The sequence below is a fragment of the Protopterus annectens genome, chromosome 1.part1 (assembly GCF_019279795.1).
Source record: "Protopterus annectens isolate FY-2018-M chromosome 1.part1, PAN1.0, whole genome shotgun sequence".
NCBI lineage: Eukaryota > Metazoa > Chordata > Ceratodontiformes > Protopteridae > Protopterus > Protopterus annectens.
In genome coordinates this window covers 1,339,895,254-1,339,915,776 of record NC_056726.1, presented here as the reverse complement: position 1 = coordinate 1,339,915,776, position 20,523 = coordinate 1,339,895,254, and the positions used below count along the sequence as shown (strand labels likewise).

General features: G+C 36.9%; 1 protein-coding gene across 3 annotated transcripts in view; it reads left to right on the top strand.

Moving 5' to 3' along the window:
• The window catches only part of KATNAL2 (katanin catalytic subunit A1 like 2), an 829,719-nt gene that overhangs the window by 465,129 nt on the left and 344,067 nt on the right, over nucleotides 1-20,523 (top strand). For all 3 annotated transcript variants that reach the window (XM_044081877.1, XM_044081869.1, XM_044081884.1), the window contains 2 exons: nucleotides 1,361-1,459; nucleotides 19,891-19,954. In XM_044081877.1, coding sequence (XP_043937812.1) covers nucleotides 1,361-1,459; nucleotides 19,891-19,954 — 163 coding nt within the window. The remainder of the gene's footprint in view (nucleotides 1-1,360; nucleotides 1,460-19,890; nucleotides 19,955-20,523) is intronic.

Here is a 20,523-nt window from a genome sequence, read left to right as displayed (position 1 = left end):
GTCATGGTGGGCCGGCCTTATTTGATTTTCCACAAGGACAGGGTTGTTTTATGCATTGTCCTTGTTTCTTCCTAAAGTTATTTCTAAATTTACCCTGAATCTCACCATCAGTTTCCCCGTTTATCTTTGTGGAACTTTAAAAGAAGGAAGTAGATTTTGCATGCCTTGGATATGCACAGGCAGTGCAGGTACTATCTTGACAGAACTAAGCCCTTCAGGAACACTGAACAGCTATTTACTTCCTCTTCTGGGCATAAGAAGTGTCAGCCTGTCTGTAAGCAAATGACTGCTCATCAGTTGTCCTCTGCTGCTGTTTTTATTTCTCCACCATAATAAAGCTATTCTAAGCCAAGTTAAGGCACATTCCACCAGAGCCTTATGCTCTTCAGTAGTAAATTGGAAAGAGTGGACTCTTGAAGCAGCAACCTGGTCCTTTGTTCATAGCTTTACAAAGTACTACAAGCTGGATTATTTCTCAAGTTCCAGAGCAGGTTTTATAAGGATGATTCTCCAAGGGCTCCTGGATCCTTACCCTTCCTTTTCCCAGGTATTGTAAGCTTTGATTATTTACCCATATGCCACTGAGGCAGTGTAAATGATGAATATAGTGCAATTGCATATGTCCTACTTATCTGTAACAGTAGATGTTCGAGTTTTACACTGCCTCACTGGTAGTACCCATCCATTTTCCCCATATTTTGAATAGATCTATGGTATCCAAACTTGTTTTGGTCGACATTGGTTATTTGTGTTAGTGTTTTTTGGCTGGGAGTCTGTCGGTTTCAGGCAATTCTCGCTTCTGGTCCTGCATGGTTCTTCCTACTTAACACTAAAATTATGAACAACTGTCTGCCTATGACAGAGATTAGTCATCCCCTGATGGGAGGGGCTTAGCCAATCCCCTATCAAACTGAGGAGGGGACTCTGAGCTCTGAAACGCTGCCAGTGTGGATTTGTGCAGGCACAGGACCTATATGCCACTGAGGCAGTGTGAAATTCTAACATCTACTGTTACAGGTATGCAGAACATATGCAACTATACTTTTTACTTAATTGCATATTGTTTATATGCCTATTGCTTTGGGGGTACTTACGATATGGAGAAAACAGATGCACAGCATTATGGCAACCATAATGTTGCTGCATATTTTTCATACTAGTCACAGTTCAAAGCAGTTTCTTTTTCATTAAAGTTAATTTTTCTTTGCTTGCATATAATGTGTTGCATGTATCTCACAATGGAGATGGCAGCGACTGAAGAAGCAGCTTGCAATGTGAAATAAAACAAGCATTAATAAATTGTAGTGGTTTGATATTCTGGATATTTATTTTAACCTAAAAAGGAATGCTTGTTTTACAGGATATCTATCTTCAGAATCCTAATGTTAGGTGGGATGACATTATTGGACTTGATGCCGCTAAGCGACTAGTCAAGGAGGCAGTTGTATATCCTATTAAGGCAAGTCATAAAACAAAGCCATCTCTAATAATTTTTTATTTATTCATGTTATTGACATTGTCATATAAAAATAAATGCTCACTTTTTGTATCTTTGTGTTGAAAGCTATCTGCAATTGTTTTGGTTTCTAGGTTTTAAATGCCTTATGAGCACCTATTAGAAAATGATGTCATCTTCAAATAAAAATAAATGTGTGCATTTTTTCCATATGCTTTTCCTTTTTGCACCTGGCAACCATCACTCCCACCATTTGGCTTTGAGCACATTAGTCCAACTGTGTGAAACAAGAGACACCTGGAGGAGCCATCACCCAGGTGACTATGAGAAGAGTTTGGGCCCTTGCCCTTCACCATTCTTGCTGCTCTCACTTGCCAGGGCCACCATCTAAACCAGAACTGTGTGCATTTAAGGATGGACCCTAATTGTTCTTGGCTGAAGAATTACTCAGTGGTTTCACATTCCAAACCTGCCAGTCTACCCTGGTAAGGAGCAAAGATTTTGTAAATTGGATCTGTAACCTCACATTCCCTATTGGCAACTTGGACTGTGTCTCTCCCTGAGTGGCAGTCCAATGGATAATGCATGCTTCCAAGTTGATGTGGCCCTCAATATTGTCTACAGAACATCCCCATGTTGCTTGGTGACAAACATGACCCTGGTCCTTCTGTTGAATTTTACACTTCCTAAGTCTCCTTTAGATATTGGCAACTCATGAGACCAAGCTGTAATTCTTCCCCTCAAGGATGAGTGAGCTGACATCAGGCATCCATTACCATCCCTTCCTTGCTTATCCTTCAGTGTCTAAGCTGTCTCCAACAGTATTTATCCTTGTTTGCCAATGTGTTGATGTAAATGTTTACATTTCATAATAATGCCGTGTGTGTGTGTGTGTGCATGTGTCACATAGACACACACACACACACACACACACACACACACACACACACACACACACACACATTAACATTATTAAATTAAACAGCACACATTAGTTTTTACATCATAATTAAAAAGTTGGCACATTGTAGGTGAATTGCTGTTGACATATATCTTAGAGTTGCTTAGATCTGGTAACTCCAACAGGAGTCTTCACTTTGCCTTTTTTTCTACAACAGGAATTACCATCTCCAGTTCATATCAAGATATTTTATCAGATAGTGCGTCATATGAAACAGTTGCATCAATGAGCTCCTGATTTAAATCTTCTGAGTATAAATAGTTACTCTACCATCCATGTCTTTTTTAATACCTTTGTTGAATTATTTAAGACAGAGGCAAGTATACATTTGCATAAAAGAAAACAAAATGTTAATATGTTCAATGTTACAAACATTATACACCACATATATTCTTTTATGCAATTGTAATAAATCGAACATTACATAAATTGATCAATTCTTGCCTTCCCTGAACCCCCAATCCTCTTTCAAAACATTATTCTGCATGTATTGTTTCCACAATTTCCATTTTTTCTATGCAATTTGTTCCTACCCTATTCTAAAAATCCCACTTCCAATTCTTTTATCTTCTTCTATTTCTTTCAGCTGCTTCTGTTAAGGGTCACCACACCAGATCTGTTTCCATTTCTTCCTGTCCTCTATTTCTTCCTGTCCTCTGCATCTTGCTGTGTCACACCAACTACCTGCATGTCCTCTCTCACCATATCCATAAACCTTATCTTACGCCTTCCTCTTTTCCTCTTACCTGGAAGCTCCATCCTTAGCATCCTTCTCCTAATATACCCAGCATCCCTCCTCAGCACATGTCCAAACAAACACAATCTTTCCTCTCTGGCTTTGTCTCCAAACTGCCCAATCTGAGCTGACACTCTAATGTACTTATTTCTAATCCTGTCCATCCTAGTGACACCCGGTGCAAATCATAACATCTTTAACTCTGCTACCTCCAGTTCTTTTAGCTGTTATAGACATAAACACTTTATAAATCATGGTTTAATATTGAAATGGGCTGTATGAAGCTGGATCTGATGGATCCTTATTCTTTATAGGTATTACAGCTACACTGCTTTCTTCCAGGAAGATGGTACTTCTCCTCCTCTTAAGATACTGTTAAACAAAGCTTTCCAGATCTTTATCAAGTTTGTTTCCTCCCAGCTTCCAAACTTCCACAGGAATACCATCTATTCCTGAGGATTTTCCTGTAGATTGGTTATGCATCACAATTTGTATCGCATCTCCTCCTACCTCTAACCTTGGCATATTTAATTCTTCCATAAACAATTCCATTTGTATCTTTTCTTGATTTTCATATTTCTCTGCTTTATAGAGACTCTCATAGAATTTTCAAACTATATTGAATACGTCTAAAGGATCTCTTGTTACCTTTTTCATTATAAGCTCCCTAAGTTTGGCTGAATTGTTGTGCTAAAAGTTTTTGTGCTCTAGTGTTATTATCAAAAAACAGTTGCTTAATAGCAGTTGTTCTAAGCTTGTGCATATTATTGAGGTAATCCCTTATTTTCTGCCTAGCATTCTGCAGTTGATCCTCTTCTTGTTCTGTGTGATTTCCCATATTCTGCAATACTTTCACATTTGTCAGCCCTCTAAATAATTCTGGTTACTTCTTAACCATAGCTCCCTTTCTTTTATTTCCATCATATTTTTAAACTTCACCTTAATTTTATCCCACTCCCTAGCTATATTTTAGGAAGAAATTTTTATCCTCTCTAACAGCTCTGAATAATCTTCAGTACACATTCCTTAAATTCCTCTCTTTTCAACAGATAGCTGGCAAAGCACCAATGTCTCATTTTTATTTCATTACCCTGTGTTTTTATTTTAGTTATTATTGGCACATGATCTGAAATAGTTATTGGGTTGGTATCAAGACCTTCAATTAAATGCACATGTTCCTGCGAAATGTAAATTCTGTCTAGCCTAGCCCAGTTTTTATAGCTTGGGGAATAATATGTAAATTCACCCCAAACTCCTATTACTGAATTCATATCTTCCATGCCAAATATTTCATAAATTTCTTCAAAAATCTACCCTCCTTTGTTGTATTTTCCATTTTGGGCACCCAAACATATCCTCACTGCTGCAAATCAAGTTCCAGTCCCCACCTATAAATAATATTCCTTGCTGAAAACTGACTAGTTATCCCAGAGTTTTCTTAAGCTCCATTACAGCAGTTTTAGGTGGAATGTAAGTACATGCCAGTGTAATCCTCCTCCCTTGCCAGTAAACCTTTAGCACTACAAATCTCCCATTGTTATCTTTATCTTCTTCTATCACTATTGGAGCTCCTCTTCCAATTAATATAAGTACTCCTTTTCCTTTGTCCCAGGCATTCTTCTGAATAACCATCTTGAAAATCTTTCTTTATCGAATTCAAATGTTCATTTTTTCCAAGTGTGTCTCCTGTAACATAGCTATTTGCACTCTACATTTTTAATATAGTTCACTACTCTTTCTTGTTTGTATTTATCTGTGAGGCCATTTACATTTAAAGACATTAAAGAAAACATCATTGCATTGAAAAAAATATTCACACCTTGTGTGTATAACACCTTTTTTGTTAAATGTCTAGTTTCAGCTTTTGTGTTACATACATACACTGTTTGGCAGGTTGAGCTTTATACAGTTCTTTCTTGTCATATCCATTTGAGTCTATGTCACGTCTTATACAATTTTGTTTTTATTGAAAGCCCTCAAACAAAAGAACAAGCATACATATAACACCCCCTAAACCTGTTAACTTAATACTAACATACTGAACTATGTACACCTTCAAATATTGAAGTTTTAACATCCTATTAGGAACAAACATCCCAAACTGACAGCAACACTCACAGACTTGAGTTAACCTGAAAAAAGGTCATTCTTGCTAAGACGCATGGTGCAGTCTGTGCTTCTAAGTGCTGATTGGTTTTGTCTTATCTTTATAGCTCTTCCAGCAGGGAAAACCACTGAATGTTTTCAGAGAACATTAACTACATTGGGAGAGTCTCTGAATGCTTTCAGAGAACATTGTCTACTTTGGGAAAAACCCTGAATGCTTTCAGAGAACACTGTCTACTTTGGGAAAACCCTTGAATGCTTTCTGATAACAGATTTTAGCCAAATTCTCTTTTTTTTCCTCAGCCAATCACTCTCCACCAGACTGTAGCCAGTTTCTCTTTATCAGATTGTCTCCATGGAGACACGAGAACCAGGCAGCCAGTTTCTCTTTGTCAGATTGTTTCCATGGAGACATGAAGACCAACTGCAGAATTGGTACTAAGGTTATATGTATTTGCTAGGAAAAAAGGCTCATAATATTCAGTGTTCTTTTTTCATTTACTTGCTCTCTCTTAAAACGTGTTAAATCAGTCTAATGCAGCCATTTCCCTGTGCAAGAATGAGAAAAAGCACATTAATCTCTTTTTTATCATGCTTTTTAACCAGGCTTTTTTATGCATTGCAGTGCCTACATTTCTTAAAACTTAACAAGAAGAGAGAGAGATGGGAGAAAAAAAACAGCAGCATCTGTTTACAATCCCCATTACATTTAAAAATAACTGAAGCAACTCTGCTTTATAGCATGTAAAGAAAACCACATGCCACAAAATTGGTACCATTCAAGGAAAAAAAATCTTTACGTACAGTTAACTTTCTCCCTCCTCTTGCCCTCCCAAAGCACTTTTCTGAACATTAATGACATGATGTAGGGCATATGCTTTAGAGTCTTCCACAAGTCCAGAAATCTCTGAAAAAGTTCAATATTTTCAGATTTTCTTGTTCTGTCACATTTCACAAATATAATTATTGCATTGTAATCCCATATTAAGTTACTGGTTTTATTATTGTTCATCTCCAAAATCATGTCTCTGCTTCATTTTCAACATGCTCTTTATTCTTCTAATCAACTCTCATGCTCCCTTCCTTCTCTCCAGCATTTTCCATTGAAAGAGTGGAAAAGGTTTCACAGGTACAGTCTCTCTGTGGTCTTTATTATCAGAACAACAAGAAGCAGAATCTCCATCTGTTTCACAGCTCACTTTTTGTTAGACAAACATTTGTATTTCCTCCTTAACATGTACTTCATCAAAAATGATTCTTTCCTTCCAGGAAAGAATACATTGAAAACGGATGGGTACAGCAGTTTGAATCTCACACCTGCATCTCGACATTCCCTGAATAGTGGAATAAATTTACTCCACTTTTGTCTGGTGTAGAATGAGTAATCATTCTCCGCAAACACTCTGCTGTCTCCCACTTTTAGCATTTTGTCCTTCTGCCACAATTTTGTCAGAATTAACTCCTTCTGCTAGTAGAATTGCATCTTTACTATTAAAGGTCTAGGTTGCTTTCTTATAGCCAGGTTTGGAGCATACAAATGATGTGCCCTTTCAACTTGCAAGTCATGCTATGGAATACCAGTCCAGTTGCTTATTTATGCGTTCATAAAATGAATGTAGTCTGTTCCTTCCAGCTTCTCTGGTATAGCTGAAAATCTCAGGTTTTCCCTACGTGCTCTGTCCTTTAATTCTATTATTTTTTGAAACATCTCTTCCTGAGCAGTCTCATATTCAGCTATCCATTTCTTTATTTCAACCTCTGATTTTTGCAGCTTTATCATCTCATCTGTATATCTGTTTAAAGCTTCTTCCACTTTTTCCAGCCTTTTGTTGTTTGTGCTGATATACTGTATCAGTGTTTTGTTTATTTTAACCAGGTGTGTATGCAGTTGTCATATCTTCCTGTAGATTGCTGGAAATCATGTCTGAAGATTGCATTGATTTTTGCTGAACTGCTGCAGAACTCTCCCCAGTCAGTGTTTTTTTCCTCATTTTTTGTAGCTGATTTTTTTTCCAGGTTTTCTGTATTTCTTTATTCCTGGTATCCAGGCAGTGCACTTAATAGCCAGTTACTGAAATTTACCCATAAACATAAGTCTACTGGCTTTCTCTGCTGAGTTTCCTTTTTCACACTGGGAGAGCTAGAAACAAGCTGTTACTCACTGTGCAGCCATCTTGGGAGTCTGAGAAGCAATGATTGTTTTGCAGTGGGTGATCTCCAACCTCTTTCTTGTAGTGACACATATACCAGGGAAATCTAACATTCTAGCAGAAAAGCTCAGCAGAGCTATCCTGATGCCTCATTAGTGGTCTCTCAATCAGTTTGTGGCAAAATTGATCTTCCACAAATAGGATTAGCCTTGCTGTGATCTATTCATCTGTCCTTTCAACAAGTGCAGCAGGTTTTTTGCCCTAACCCACCCTCAGAGAAAGTCACAGAGAGATGCTCTAGTACATGTTTGGCCATACAGTCTTCTTTATGCTCCTCCCCTCCCTCCTCTAATCCCCAAATTCCTTCAGAAAGCACTCCGGTTGAAGAGCAAGTAATCCTCATCCCCCCCTTTTGGCCTCGGTAAGTGTAGTCCCCTTTTCTATGGTCTCATTTACTATGTCCTCCTTGATGGCTAGACATTCCAGGCTTTCCTCTCCAGTTTGCCAACTTTGTTTTTCTGCTCAGAAGCCCTCTACAAGAAAGATTTATAAAAGTAAATGGAAAAGGTATACTTTTTGGGCTCAGAGAGTTGGAGCCTTCCATTCCCTGCTGTTTTAGATTTTCTTGCTTTCATTGTTCATGGTGGGTCTCGTTTCTCCACCATCAAAGTTCAGCAAGCAGCTATCTCAAACTTACACATTGGAGATTTCTAAAAGGCACCTTTTTACTTAGACCTTCGATAAAGGATAGTACTCCATATTGGGATCTTACTGTTATATTGCAAAGTTTAGTACAGCGACCCTTTGAACCCTCAGTTAAAGCAGATCTCAAATTTATGTCTTGGAAAATAGTCTTTCCTGTGGCTATAACTTCTGCGAAGCAAGTCTCTGAATGCCAACCATTCTCTTCAAAACCGCCTTATCTGATTTTCCATAAAGACAGAGTTACCTTATGCACTAATCCTACCATTTTACCCAAAGTTGCCTCAGAAACTAATATCAACCACGTCATCAACTTTCAAATTTTCTTTGCTAAATTTGACAGTAAAGGAGAATACATGCTTCACCTTTTAGATGTACATAGGCAGCTTTGTATCTTTATAGGACTAAAGAAATTAGGAAAACTGACTGTGTGTTTCATTTACCAAGAATAATTTGGGGAAATAGTTTCAAAAACTACAATAGCCAAATGAATTGCATTTCTCATGTTTACTGTTCAAGAGGGTTAACATTGCCAAGACAACCAAAAGCAAATTCAGTTAGTTCAATGGTTACGTCAGCTGCTTTTTGGGGCAAAGGTTTGATTGATGATGATTGTGCAGCTGCCACTTAGTCCAGTGCTCATACTTTTATTGCTGATTACAAGTTTGATATCATCACCAGAAACAGGGTACATTTGATTCTGTGGTTTTCTAGAACATTCTTCTGTGAGTGCCACTGGAAGTTACTGTAGCTGGGGACTCTGTCCCATTCATTGAGGAGCGAATAAAAATGACATTAGATATAAAACTTATGTACTCATCATAACTATGCATCTGTGTTGTCCATTTTCATTCTTCCTCAACTTTCCTCTATCTTCCCCTTATCCATGTCTTTTGGAGTGACTTGATGAAGATTTTTGTTAGGGACCAGAGTTCCTGTTTGAGTGCCTGTTCTGTTACTATTTTGCTTTTCTGCAGTACTGTTATAATGTTTATATTTCAAAGATAGTATATTAGTAGCAAACTCTGTTTGAGGTAATGCAGTGGTCAGGGGCATTGTGGGTAAAGGGAGGAGCTTGTGAGTCAGATCCTAGAGTCTAGAGATCTGAGTTGGATCCATTAGTTAAGGAAGAATGAAAATGGACAACACAGATGCATAGTTATCGTCAGTGCATGACTTTTTTTTCCAGGTAGAGGGAACGTGGGATTCCTGAATAGATCTTTTTATAAGGATTGAGACAGGGTAGGCAATGTTGTTGGCTGCTGTTTTAAGCTACATGTTTGGAAGGTCATTAGCTGAAGTACAGCATGGTTTGAGTTTGTTTAAGAGTAGTTTTATATAGGATATGGATACAGGTATTAAGGACAATGTGGATGTGGTGACATGTGGTTCTTGAGTATGGTTGGGATTAGATGTTGAAGAATCCTTGGTTAGGTATGCTATACTATCTATAAAATAAGAGTTGAATCCTATTGTAGTTTTGAGTAATTGAGTTACTGGGAGAGAAGATAGGCTAGAATGCAAGATTTCTTTAATAGCTGCCCAAACATTTTTAGAGTTGCATTTACTATTATTCTGAAAGTTATTATAATATAGTTTTTTTGTCTTCATTAATTTGCTTTTTAGTATGATTGTGAAATATTCTGAAGTTTTCAATATATTGTGGTGAGTATATTTTTCTCATTCTTTCCTTGCTTTTTCTCCATCCTGCATTAGCATTCTACTCTTTTTGGATAGCCAAATTGCATTCTTTGTTTTTAGTCTGTTCCTTCTGGGAGGTGCAAGGCTAACTAGGATATTCAGGAAAGTTGTATTGAATTCATTTACAGCTTCATCTTAGGATAGGATTTTTAGGAAGGTCCAGTTAATAGATGATAGGATAGTAATGAACATTTCTGAGTTAAACTTGGAAAGGTTGCATGTTGTTTTATAAACATGCTGTTTAAGTGGATGTGTGAGATATCTGGCTTTTTAATTTCTCCAAGTCTCCAAGTCTTTTGGGTTTCTAATACCATGACGGGAATGGCCCCCATTCCTAAGTCAAAGTATGATTAAAGTTCATGAAATTAGTATTGTTTCAATCTTTGATGTCAAACAAAAGTGCTCTTTGCAGCATCTGCAATGTGCCCAGTAATGACTCCTCCTGCAATTCATATGGAGTTACATGTATCGGTAACATATTCAAGTATGATTGTAAATTCTTTTTAAAAAGAAAAAAAAAAACAAGTAATCTCTGTAGTATCCCTGAAGTCTCAAAACAACCCACTAAACAAGTGCAGTGGGTCCAAAAACAAAACAGTCTAAGAAACTTCTCTATGTAGAAGATTTTCAGTCCCTATATCTCTAGTTAATCACTGTATATTAATCAGATCAGACAAAAGTAGTAGAAGAAGCAAACTTAAACTCATCGTAAGTAAAAAAAAAAAAAAAAAAAAATAATAATAATAAAAAATATATATTTGTACAGAATTACTAAGTATTCGAAAGTAATCCAAGCAAGGCAGGAAGTCTGTTTCCAGTCAAAAATCCTTTATTAAGTACACAGACAAGCGATCCAAATAAAACAAAAAGAGAATAATAGTTTCCTCATAAGCTTTCAATATATATATATATATATATATATATATATATATATATATATATATATGTATACTTTTTATCAGGCAAGGGAGTGGTTTATTGTGCTGTAAAACAAAGCGTTATTGGTACACATGTTAAATTCACATCCCTTTCCCCATCAGTGTGACATTTGAGCTGGTCCTGCCCTAATTAATAGCTGTCATAATAATATAACCCTTATGTACTTTAAATACAATTTATAATGATGTGGTACCTCTTATTTAACCAGATTATTAAGTAGATTATTAAGTCTGTGATTTTATCCAAGACAGTATACTACATGGCTGGAAATATATCAACCTTAGTCCATTTGGTAATCAAAAATATATATATATAAACATATACATATACACTTTGCATGTAAAAAATCAATTGTAAAAATCATATTCTATTTTCATAACCTATTGTTAACAAAGAGCGCTTTCATCCTTCTAGACTTCTTCAGATCTGTGTACAAGAACCCTAAAAACTATCTATAAAAATATATATAATTGTATAATTAGTTAGTATTGTTATTACACATAATTTTGAATAAAGTGGAAAAAAGAGAACCAGAAAAAGAAAAAATAATAAGAAAAAAATGTATGATGATGGAAACAAAATATACACTTAAATTACAACTAATTTAAAATGGTATTTAAAACCAACTGGTGGAATAAAATAAAATCAAATTAGTAATGTAAACAATGTGGCAATTTTCTAAGTTCCAGTGCACTTTTAATTGAACAGTAGTAGTTTAGTCCAAGCTTCCTAAAAGAGTTCAGCTTTAATTGCCACATGAGTTTATGTTTCTCCAGAATATTTGGGATGTCTCCTTTAAGATCACCCATGTCTATTAGATCCAAGATCTGGAACTTAAAACCAGTGTGTCTTTTATGAAGAGAAAGGTGTTTGGCTAGTGCATTATTTTTACATCCAGAGCAGATTTCTGACAGATGACATGAAAACCTACACTTGAGTTTATTTACAGTCTTGCCCACATAGCACTGTGCCCTGTAAATTACTTTTGTAGTCACCCGCTGCACTGGTCTTAATGATTTTCTTTAAACAAGGGCAATAAAAACTATCACCTTGCTGTATAAATATACAAAATGTACAATTAGTTTCACATCTTTTAGTGTTTCTCTCATATGGTATAGGTTTAAATTCAACAAAACTTCTAATGTTCCTGGCCTTCCTATAAACAAAGGATGGGGCTTCACCTAAGATGTTAATCAACAAAGGGTTTTCTGTGACAATGTCCCAGTTTTCTTCAATAACATTTTTGATACTGTGATAATCCAAAATCAGGATGCAGCTATTTTTGCATTTGTTATTCTCTGTGGAATTTCTTAACATTCTCCTACTGGGGAGGTTGAGTGAACATGCTTCAGTCCTTTTCAGTTCTATAATGGATTCCAGGATGTTTTTTAACATCTGACTTTCATAGCCTGTCACTAGAATTAAGTTGTTCAGGTTTCTCAAAAATGGTTCCATCTCTGTGGTAATTCTTGCTAATCTATAGCCTTGGGACTTCACTATATTATACTTGGTTTTTGTAGGATGCAGACTTTTACTGTGGAGTAATAAGTTAACCCTTGTTGGTTTTCTGAATAGATCAGTGGTGATTCTGTTATTGTTGGTGTCCTTGGAAATGTGCATATCTAAGAAAGTGGCTGAAGTATACAATTGAAGACGCTATGATTTGTGTGAAGCAACTTGGAATGTTTTAATGTGTGGCAACTGTTTTGAACAGAGGTGAACTGCATTACATGGCCATCCTCTTATCACATAGAAATGTCTGTAACTGCTTCGTAATGGGGTTAACTTGATGAAAGTAACTGACCCTTTTGTCACTTGCTCAGTTTAGTCTTCTCTCAATAAATATATACATACATACATAATAAGGGATAAAATGCATCACAGAACACACAGACCTTCAGTGCTGGGTCTGCTTCTGGCCCCCAACACCAGGGCTACATAAGTGAATTTTGACACAGGCTTAGTAGTGGCCTCTGTCCTGAACCTCGCATAATCTAAAACCAGTCCTGCTCAGAAATGTACACAGAAGGTCAATGTATCTTGTGTGGGGGTCGCGGATGATGTCCTTACTTCTTCAATTTCCATTGCAAACTTCAGAGGTCACTATCTTGTTTTGGGCTGCAGACAGTGTAGTCATTATTTTTTTAACTTTTCTCACAAACCTTGGAGGGGTGGATAGAGGGTCGCTAAGCTTGTATAAGAGCAGTGTATTGTCTAAAAGTAACAGGCTGAAAGCATTGCTATAATTATTTTTTTCACTTTACTCACAATCAAACATCAGATGCATATATAGTTGATTATCTGTTGGGGAGAATAAAGAAGCATTATGTTTATATATGGCTGACAGCAAATATTTGCTTTTTCAGTTTTGTTCAAGTCAAACATCAAAGGGGTAAAAAGACGGTAGCAGTCCTTTTCATGCAGGGGATGAATTATGCGAGCAGCAACTTAAAATATGTCTTTGGACATTTGTCCCTTAATTTTCTTTCCAATTCAACACCAGAGAGGGATACACAGAAAGTGACTGCTTTTTAAAAGTACTTCAGGGAAGCAGGTACTATTTCCAGATTTGATTTCCATATCATCACTAGCATTTGTCTTCACTATTTATTGTGTACTGCTATTTGGTCATTCGTGATCATTAAGCCATGGATATAATTCATTTTCCTTGAAGTAAAAGATTTAATGTTTTTCCTTTTGCATGATTTTTGTTCAGGCTATCATTGAATCAAAAAACTGGAAAAGAAGCTCTTAAATGCACCTCAGAGCATCTCTAAACCCATGTCATCTGGTGGCCCTAGTGGTACCGAGACACCAGTCTTAAATTAGTTATTACAGTGTGGCCTTGGTCAATTAGGGTATGTTGAAAAGATGCAGAAACAAAAAGAGTTGATGAGAAGACTGGCTTTTTTGCCTTAATCTTGATTTGATTCAGGCCATCACTGGATGAAAAGGGTGTTTAAAAAAATTAAAAGTATACCGCAGAGCAATTAGAACTCCATGACTTAATGCAGTTATTTCCACCATAGTTATTACAAGGTACACTTGCTGAGTTAGAATGTCTTGAAAGGATTCAAGGAAAACAAAAATGAAGAACAAAGACTGAATTCCTTCCTTAATCATAATTTTATGTTCAAGCCATCATTGGATGTAAAAGTTCTTTAAAAAAACTCTAAGATACACCTCAGAACTATCTTATAGCTCCCTGGCTTAATGCTGTTGTTTTCTCCACAGTTATTAGAGTTCAGTCTTGTCTACCTAAAATGTGTTGAATGAAGAAATCAGTACAGGAGAAAATACTGAAGAGTAAGACAAACTGCGAGAAAAAGGAAGAACAAATTAATCTAAAGGGTGTGGGTAGGTCAAGATGGGTGAGTGTGTGTGTGTGTGTGTGTGTGTGTGTGTGTGTGTGTGTGTGTGTGTGTGTGTGTGTGTGTGTGTGTGTGTGTGTGTGTGTGTGTGTGTGTGTGTCTGTTGGGAGGAAGGCAGTGTGCATTGTAAGAAACTATGGAGACCCTTCACCTAGGGCATCAGTTCATCTAAGGCTGTCCTGACCAGATGGTATAAAAGCTTAGCTCTTGAATGCTCCCCAAGATATAAAGAGGCACTGTTTGGCCTTTCCACTGCTGAGGTCCTCAAAAGATGTAATGAAAGGGGAAAGTTAATTCAAGGGGGTTATCTAGATTTTTCAAAACCCATGCCTAAATTTACTATAAACTTTCCTTCCAGTTCAAGATCCTTTTATATGATGCAGAATAAACAATCACAGTAGAGTACAGGGAAACAGTCTTTCAGAAAACAATGGTAGGAAGATTTAAAAATTAAAGGAGGAGCTTCCCAAAGCCAAGGACAGTCAACAAATCAGATTGACTATATCCCCAATCTTTTGTCTCCACCCCCCCCTGGAAACCCATCATTCCCAAAGTCTAGGTCTTCACTTTGTCCTTGGACACCAGTTGACGTCAAACAGGTGGGTTGTGAGAATCATTCAAAAGGACTACAACTAGCAGTGGAATTCCCCTCCTCCTTTCCAAGGGATCACTCTTCACCCATCCAATCAAACCTTGTTTTCTCATGTTCTGGATCAAATGCTGTGTCAAGTGGGTGATAGAGGCGGTTCCTCCAGATCAAATTAAGAAAGGATTTTTAACTCAAGTATTTCTGGTGCCAAAGAAAGAAGGAAAATGAATACTTGTCCTAGACCTTTCCTTTCTATACCTTCACATAAAGCTTACAAAGTTAAAATGCTGTCTGTGCAGTCTCTGTTACCTCTTCTTCCTACTTCCCATTTTTGAATAATACCAGATTAAAAAAAAAATGTTTAGCATCCCATTCCAGTTCTCACATATTTCAGACACTTTTTAAGATTATCATTGGTTTACATTTTCAGTTTTCTGTCTTAGTCTTTGGGTTGTCAACAGCTTCAAGAGTGTTTACAAAGTGCATAGTACCTTTTATAGCTTATTGCAAGTTACTGGGCATTCACATATTTCCGTATTTAAACTTCCTTATTTTTTCAGACTCTTTCAAGAACTGTCAGCAATCTCTTGGATAAAGAACCTTCTCAACTTGGGGTTTCAGATGAAAATTTGTATCACTCCATCTCACAGGATAGTATTTGTATTATGTCTCTAGATACATTTCAAGTGATGACTTTTCTTCTCCAGGACAAAGTGGAATTTTGCAAGGAAAGTTTTTATCATTTTCTAGATATACATTGACAACTACCAGTGAATATTGTAGGTATCTAGGTTTCATGGCTTCTGCAATTCTCATGATTCCTTTAGCCAGACTTCAAATGAAATAATTCAGTGGTTCACCAAAATCAGTACTCCCATCTTTTCCATTTCCCAGCATTGGGGTTTGTAAAAAGGTAGACACCCTGGTGCGTGAATCATTTGTCTCGTAGCCTAGGTCTCAATTTTTCCCCTCCAACCCTTATTCAGTCTGTGACTACAGATAATTCAGACATTGCTTTCAAAGCTGTATCCAAGGGGGTAAATGTCCAGGGTGTGTGGAACAAACAGGACAAACTGAAATACATAAATGTCAAAGAAATTATGACAATAATTAATGCTTTCAAATTTATAAACAGTCTGTAGACATCAAAACCTCTACTTCCTTTTTTTTAATGCCAGGGTGTTTTGTTATTATTACTTTCTTCGCCTAGTGCATGCCTATCTGGCAGAGCTCTAGCTTCCATGTTTTTGAGTCAAGAAAGCTCTGAAATTTTACCACCCTAACTACTGTTTTTATGCAGGTTTCCTTCACCTCTAAAGCTTTGGAAGCTTGCCAGTCATCCAGTCCTTGGCAGGATAAGTCCCATATAGCATAGGCTACTGAAACAGTGATCTGTTCAAACATCTACTGTTATGGTAAGTTTAATTACAGAACCGTGTTGACCTCTTAGTTCTAAAGGTTTTCTCCAAATAGCTGTTGTGAAAAGCCCAGACTACTACTCAAGGGCCGCTTCAAGTATCCCATTACAGAATGAGGATAGGTGGTTTATTTCTGCTTCCTGTTAATTCTGAAGGGGGTGGAGTCTTCATTCCATTCTGAACCTTAGTGACTTCAAGGAGTAGAGTGAATACATATGTTTCAGAAGAAGAAATGTCATGGGTTCATATCTGTTTTGCTGCAAGACACCTAAAATAATATGATTGTCATGATGAATGCCTTTTGGCACATGTCTGAGGTCTGTAGAAGGAGTTTCCTTTGATTGGGTATTGGTTGGCACCATGTTCAGATGAAGATACTTCCCTTTGTATCCAGAATATTTACCAAAGCTCTAACCATGGTGGTGTAGGCCTTCAATGAATGGATGCTTTGTTAGCATGATGGGGTGTCCACCTTGGCTTTTCCATGATTTGCGGAATTGGTCCTCCTCAGTTCAGGGGCTATATAATTTCCTAAAGTTCTAACCATGGTGGTGTGGTGGAGGCCTTTCAAGAAAAGAACTTCCATACATTAACTTACTTAGTTGAGGTTAACTCCTGATGGCACCATTGTGGGACTTCCTGGCACTGATGGTACTTTGGCTGCAAGCACTGGCTTCTGATATTTTTTTGCCAGACAATGGAATGGCAGATTATCCCAACAAATTTTAGAATGGTCCTCTACTTGCAGCAGAACCCATCACAGGTCCTGAAAATGGATGCTTTGCTAGCATAATGGAGTATCCACCTTAGCTTCCCCATGATTCAGGGAATTGATTCTTCTTAGTTCAGGAGCTCTATAAAAATTACATGGAGTTATAGGCACTGGCGCTTGTCCTGAAGGCTCTGTAGAGCTAACAGAAGAGAAGCTAATATTCTAATCTAGGAATGTTCCCATGCTGCTGTAGATAAACAAATAGGATAGTATAAACTCATGTAATGTATAGAGAGAAGTAATGTAAGCCTTATAGTGATGATTAGACAAGAGCCATCACTATTATAGTAGTTTGTATCCAAGGAGAGGTGAACGTGCTGACAAGTATCTTGAGCCACACCCCAAACCTTCTTCTGTATTTGAGGATCTTGTCGCTCTATCATCCTGGAGTAGGACACCTTAGAGGTAGATCTTTTCCCATTTTGGAAACTATGATTTCCTCTGCTGATATGGACAGTCAGGTTGAAAAAAAGGGAATTGATAGTAAACATGTTCTATCTCCTTCACAGGTAAGACTCCTATATAGCTTCCTACTCTTCCATCTGAATCCATGCCTAATTACAAAATTCATTAAAGAAAAGGTTTATTCTTGTTGCCCCATGATGGGATGATGGTTTGAAAGGGTGTGGCTTCAAGCTGTGATATTCATGAGGGTGCTCAAGCTTTCCCAGATCAGACCAATCCCATCTAGGAGGACAATTGACTTTACCTCAGGGCATAGCTTCTGATTTTGATCTCCTGCTTTAACATAATTTTTCATCAGATATCTTGGAAACACTGAATCCATTATGAAGCCTTCCAGTCATCAGAAGTATTTTGTTAAGTTGAGGTTATTCATTTAGTTGGACAAGTACCATGTACCACCTCAGTTAGTTTGTTTGCATGTAATTTTGACTTACTTGAAACACCTGTACAATTTGGGTCTCATTTATTCTGTGGTCATGGTACATGTCTTTAGAATTTCTGTTCACTGTGACCTTGTAGAGGGAAAGGGGCTGTAGCCCAGTATAGAATGATCAAGCACTGCCTGCTATTATGAACAGTGCTACTCCTTGATACTTGAAGCTATTTCACAATTGACAGGCTTGTCCATTCCCTGTTCAAGCCTGTTGGTTCAACAGCTGTGAAGTTTGCCTCTGAGAAGATGCTTTTCTTGGTGGCCATCACCTCTTCTTACAAGATCTTGGAGTTTCCCGATCTTCTTTAAAGAGGACTGTATCTATTTTTTCACAGGGACCAACCAACATTTCCTGCTCAGATTAGTTTCAGAGTTGTCCTTAAAAACCTCCATTCATTTGCTTTTATTATTTCAGGGGGCACAAATAATGGAGTGAGAACCCTATATACCCTGCAGACATACAACCAGCTCATTCAGTGCCTGAAGAGAGTTTATGAGTTCCAAAAACTATTTAACTCATCTGTTTCGGTGTGTGTGTGTGTGTGGGGGGGTGACTTTCAGTGGATAAGCTGGCTACATTGTCTTTTGTCACCATGTAGATAACTGCTTAATTGCAAACTCCATCATCAAAGGTCATTACAGCAAGAATGTGGTTGCTTCCAGTTCATGCTTCAAGAATATCTATATTGTAAAAAAAAAATCTACATTGTGAGCATTTGTGTCACCAGCTGGTCATTAGTTTAGAACTCCTCCAAGCATTATTACTTGGATTATGAGTCCAGGAGTTTGACATCTTCTGAGTTTGAGTACTACAGGATTTGGCTTTCTGAACTTTCATCTTTTGGCTCCAGCATGCTTGGTGTTTTGTGGTACATCTTGGGAGTTTACTTGACAGTTAACTAATTCTGGAGGGTGCCTGATGTCAGACACTATAAATATGTACTCACCATATGAGTTACTTTGTGGAGTCCTCTGTAGCAGATACTTATTACCCTTCTGTGTGCTTGCATGGCACCTCTGTATAGAAGCTGTTATAAATCAGGTAGGTTATATTTATATATCCTCCTTTAATTACTCTCTTTTTTTTTTTGTTTTACCTCCATTGCGTTATGCACACTCTGTGGATGGGAAAGATGAACTTATTTATTTTTTATTTATTTTTATTTTACATTTGTTGACCGGGCTAGTCTAACTGGATACAAGTCCATTTTCAGTAGAGGCCCGGGGAGAAAAGCTCCAGGAAAACATGCAGAAATTAAAAAAGTAACAAAAAAAAAAAATCGCCATTGTTTCAAAAATATTATTTTTTTTTTCCCAAAAGATGTGCATAATTATACTACTCAAAGTGACAATAATAATATTTAAGTAAACATAGATTTATATGCAGAATGTAGTATATACTTAATGTCATGGTATTAGCTAAGTCACCCTCACTTAGTGTATGGCACAATGGCATGTGCCACCAATAGTAATGTGTGCCCTATTGTGGTATTTAAAGGGTAAAAATAGATTTGTTGAGGATTACAGGAGAGGATATCCATATAGTTAACCCACTGCACAAGACCCCTTCATAGATAAGTTGATATGATGAAGGGTGCTTCAACAAAGTATTAGTTTAAGGGTGTGAACACTTATGCAACCAGCTTATTGTATGTTTTTTATTTTTTTATATTTTTCCCCTAACAGATTTGTTTGTTTTTCAAATGAATTGTTGAGGTTATAGGTCACATTAAAGGTGGGAAAAGTTTTGAAATTATCTATTATTGTCTCATTTTTTTATATCACAAAAAAAAACTTTTCTTTTAACAGGGGTGTGTAAACTTTTTATATCACTGTATCTGGTTACTTAAGATGAATATCTCACACAAGTGCAATTTTTGTCTTTGATTGTCCTTGATATAAAATGACCAACGATGAAAACAATTAAGTATCTCCTAGTTTGCAACAGTTATAATAGTGTGTGCTTTAAATATGGACCACTACAATTAAGATATGGGATATATTGTCTGAATCTTATCTAACAAAGTATTTTGAAGTATGAAGGCAAATTATATTTCAGCATTGTATTTTTGTTTTTTTTTTTTTGCTCAGTATCCACAGTTGTTCACTGGGATTCTTTCTCCGTGGAAAGGATTGCTCTTGTATGGCCCTCCAGGTACTGCACATTTATCATATTTAACTGCATCCATTAGATTCTGTATTCTTTTAAATGCTACATACCAGAGATAAATTGTGTTACTGCAACACATTTGCCAGCTGACCTAGTGACTTATTTTTGATTAGATCATATTAAAACAAGCTATTTTTATGGGAGTGAAACTACGTGAATACCATTAATTTCTCCTTTTTCTGATCACTGTCTATGTTGCTGGTGCCAGAAATAAATAGGGTGAAAAGTTAAGTAGTTTTTTTTTTTTTTTTTAATAATAATGATTTTATTGATCATCGTAGTTTCTTACTATTTGGATTATACAGACCTGTAGACATTAGGACCACATAGGGACATTTTTAATGTATCCAGATGGTTGTCACAGGAACAGCGCTTAGACAATTCCAGTTTGTGGCTTTGATGTTGGCTCAACTTATGCCAGCTTTCCATGTTTTTTTTTCCTTTCTAAACAGCATCTCTGTTCTGGCATTCTGCCATCCTGCAAAGACTACCTTATGCAACAGACTGATACCTATATCAGAAATGTAGCTTATCAGTGGTAGATATATTTTCAA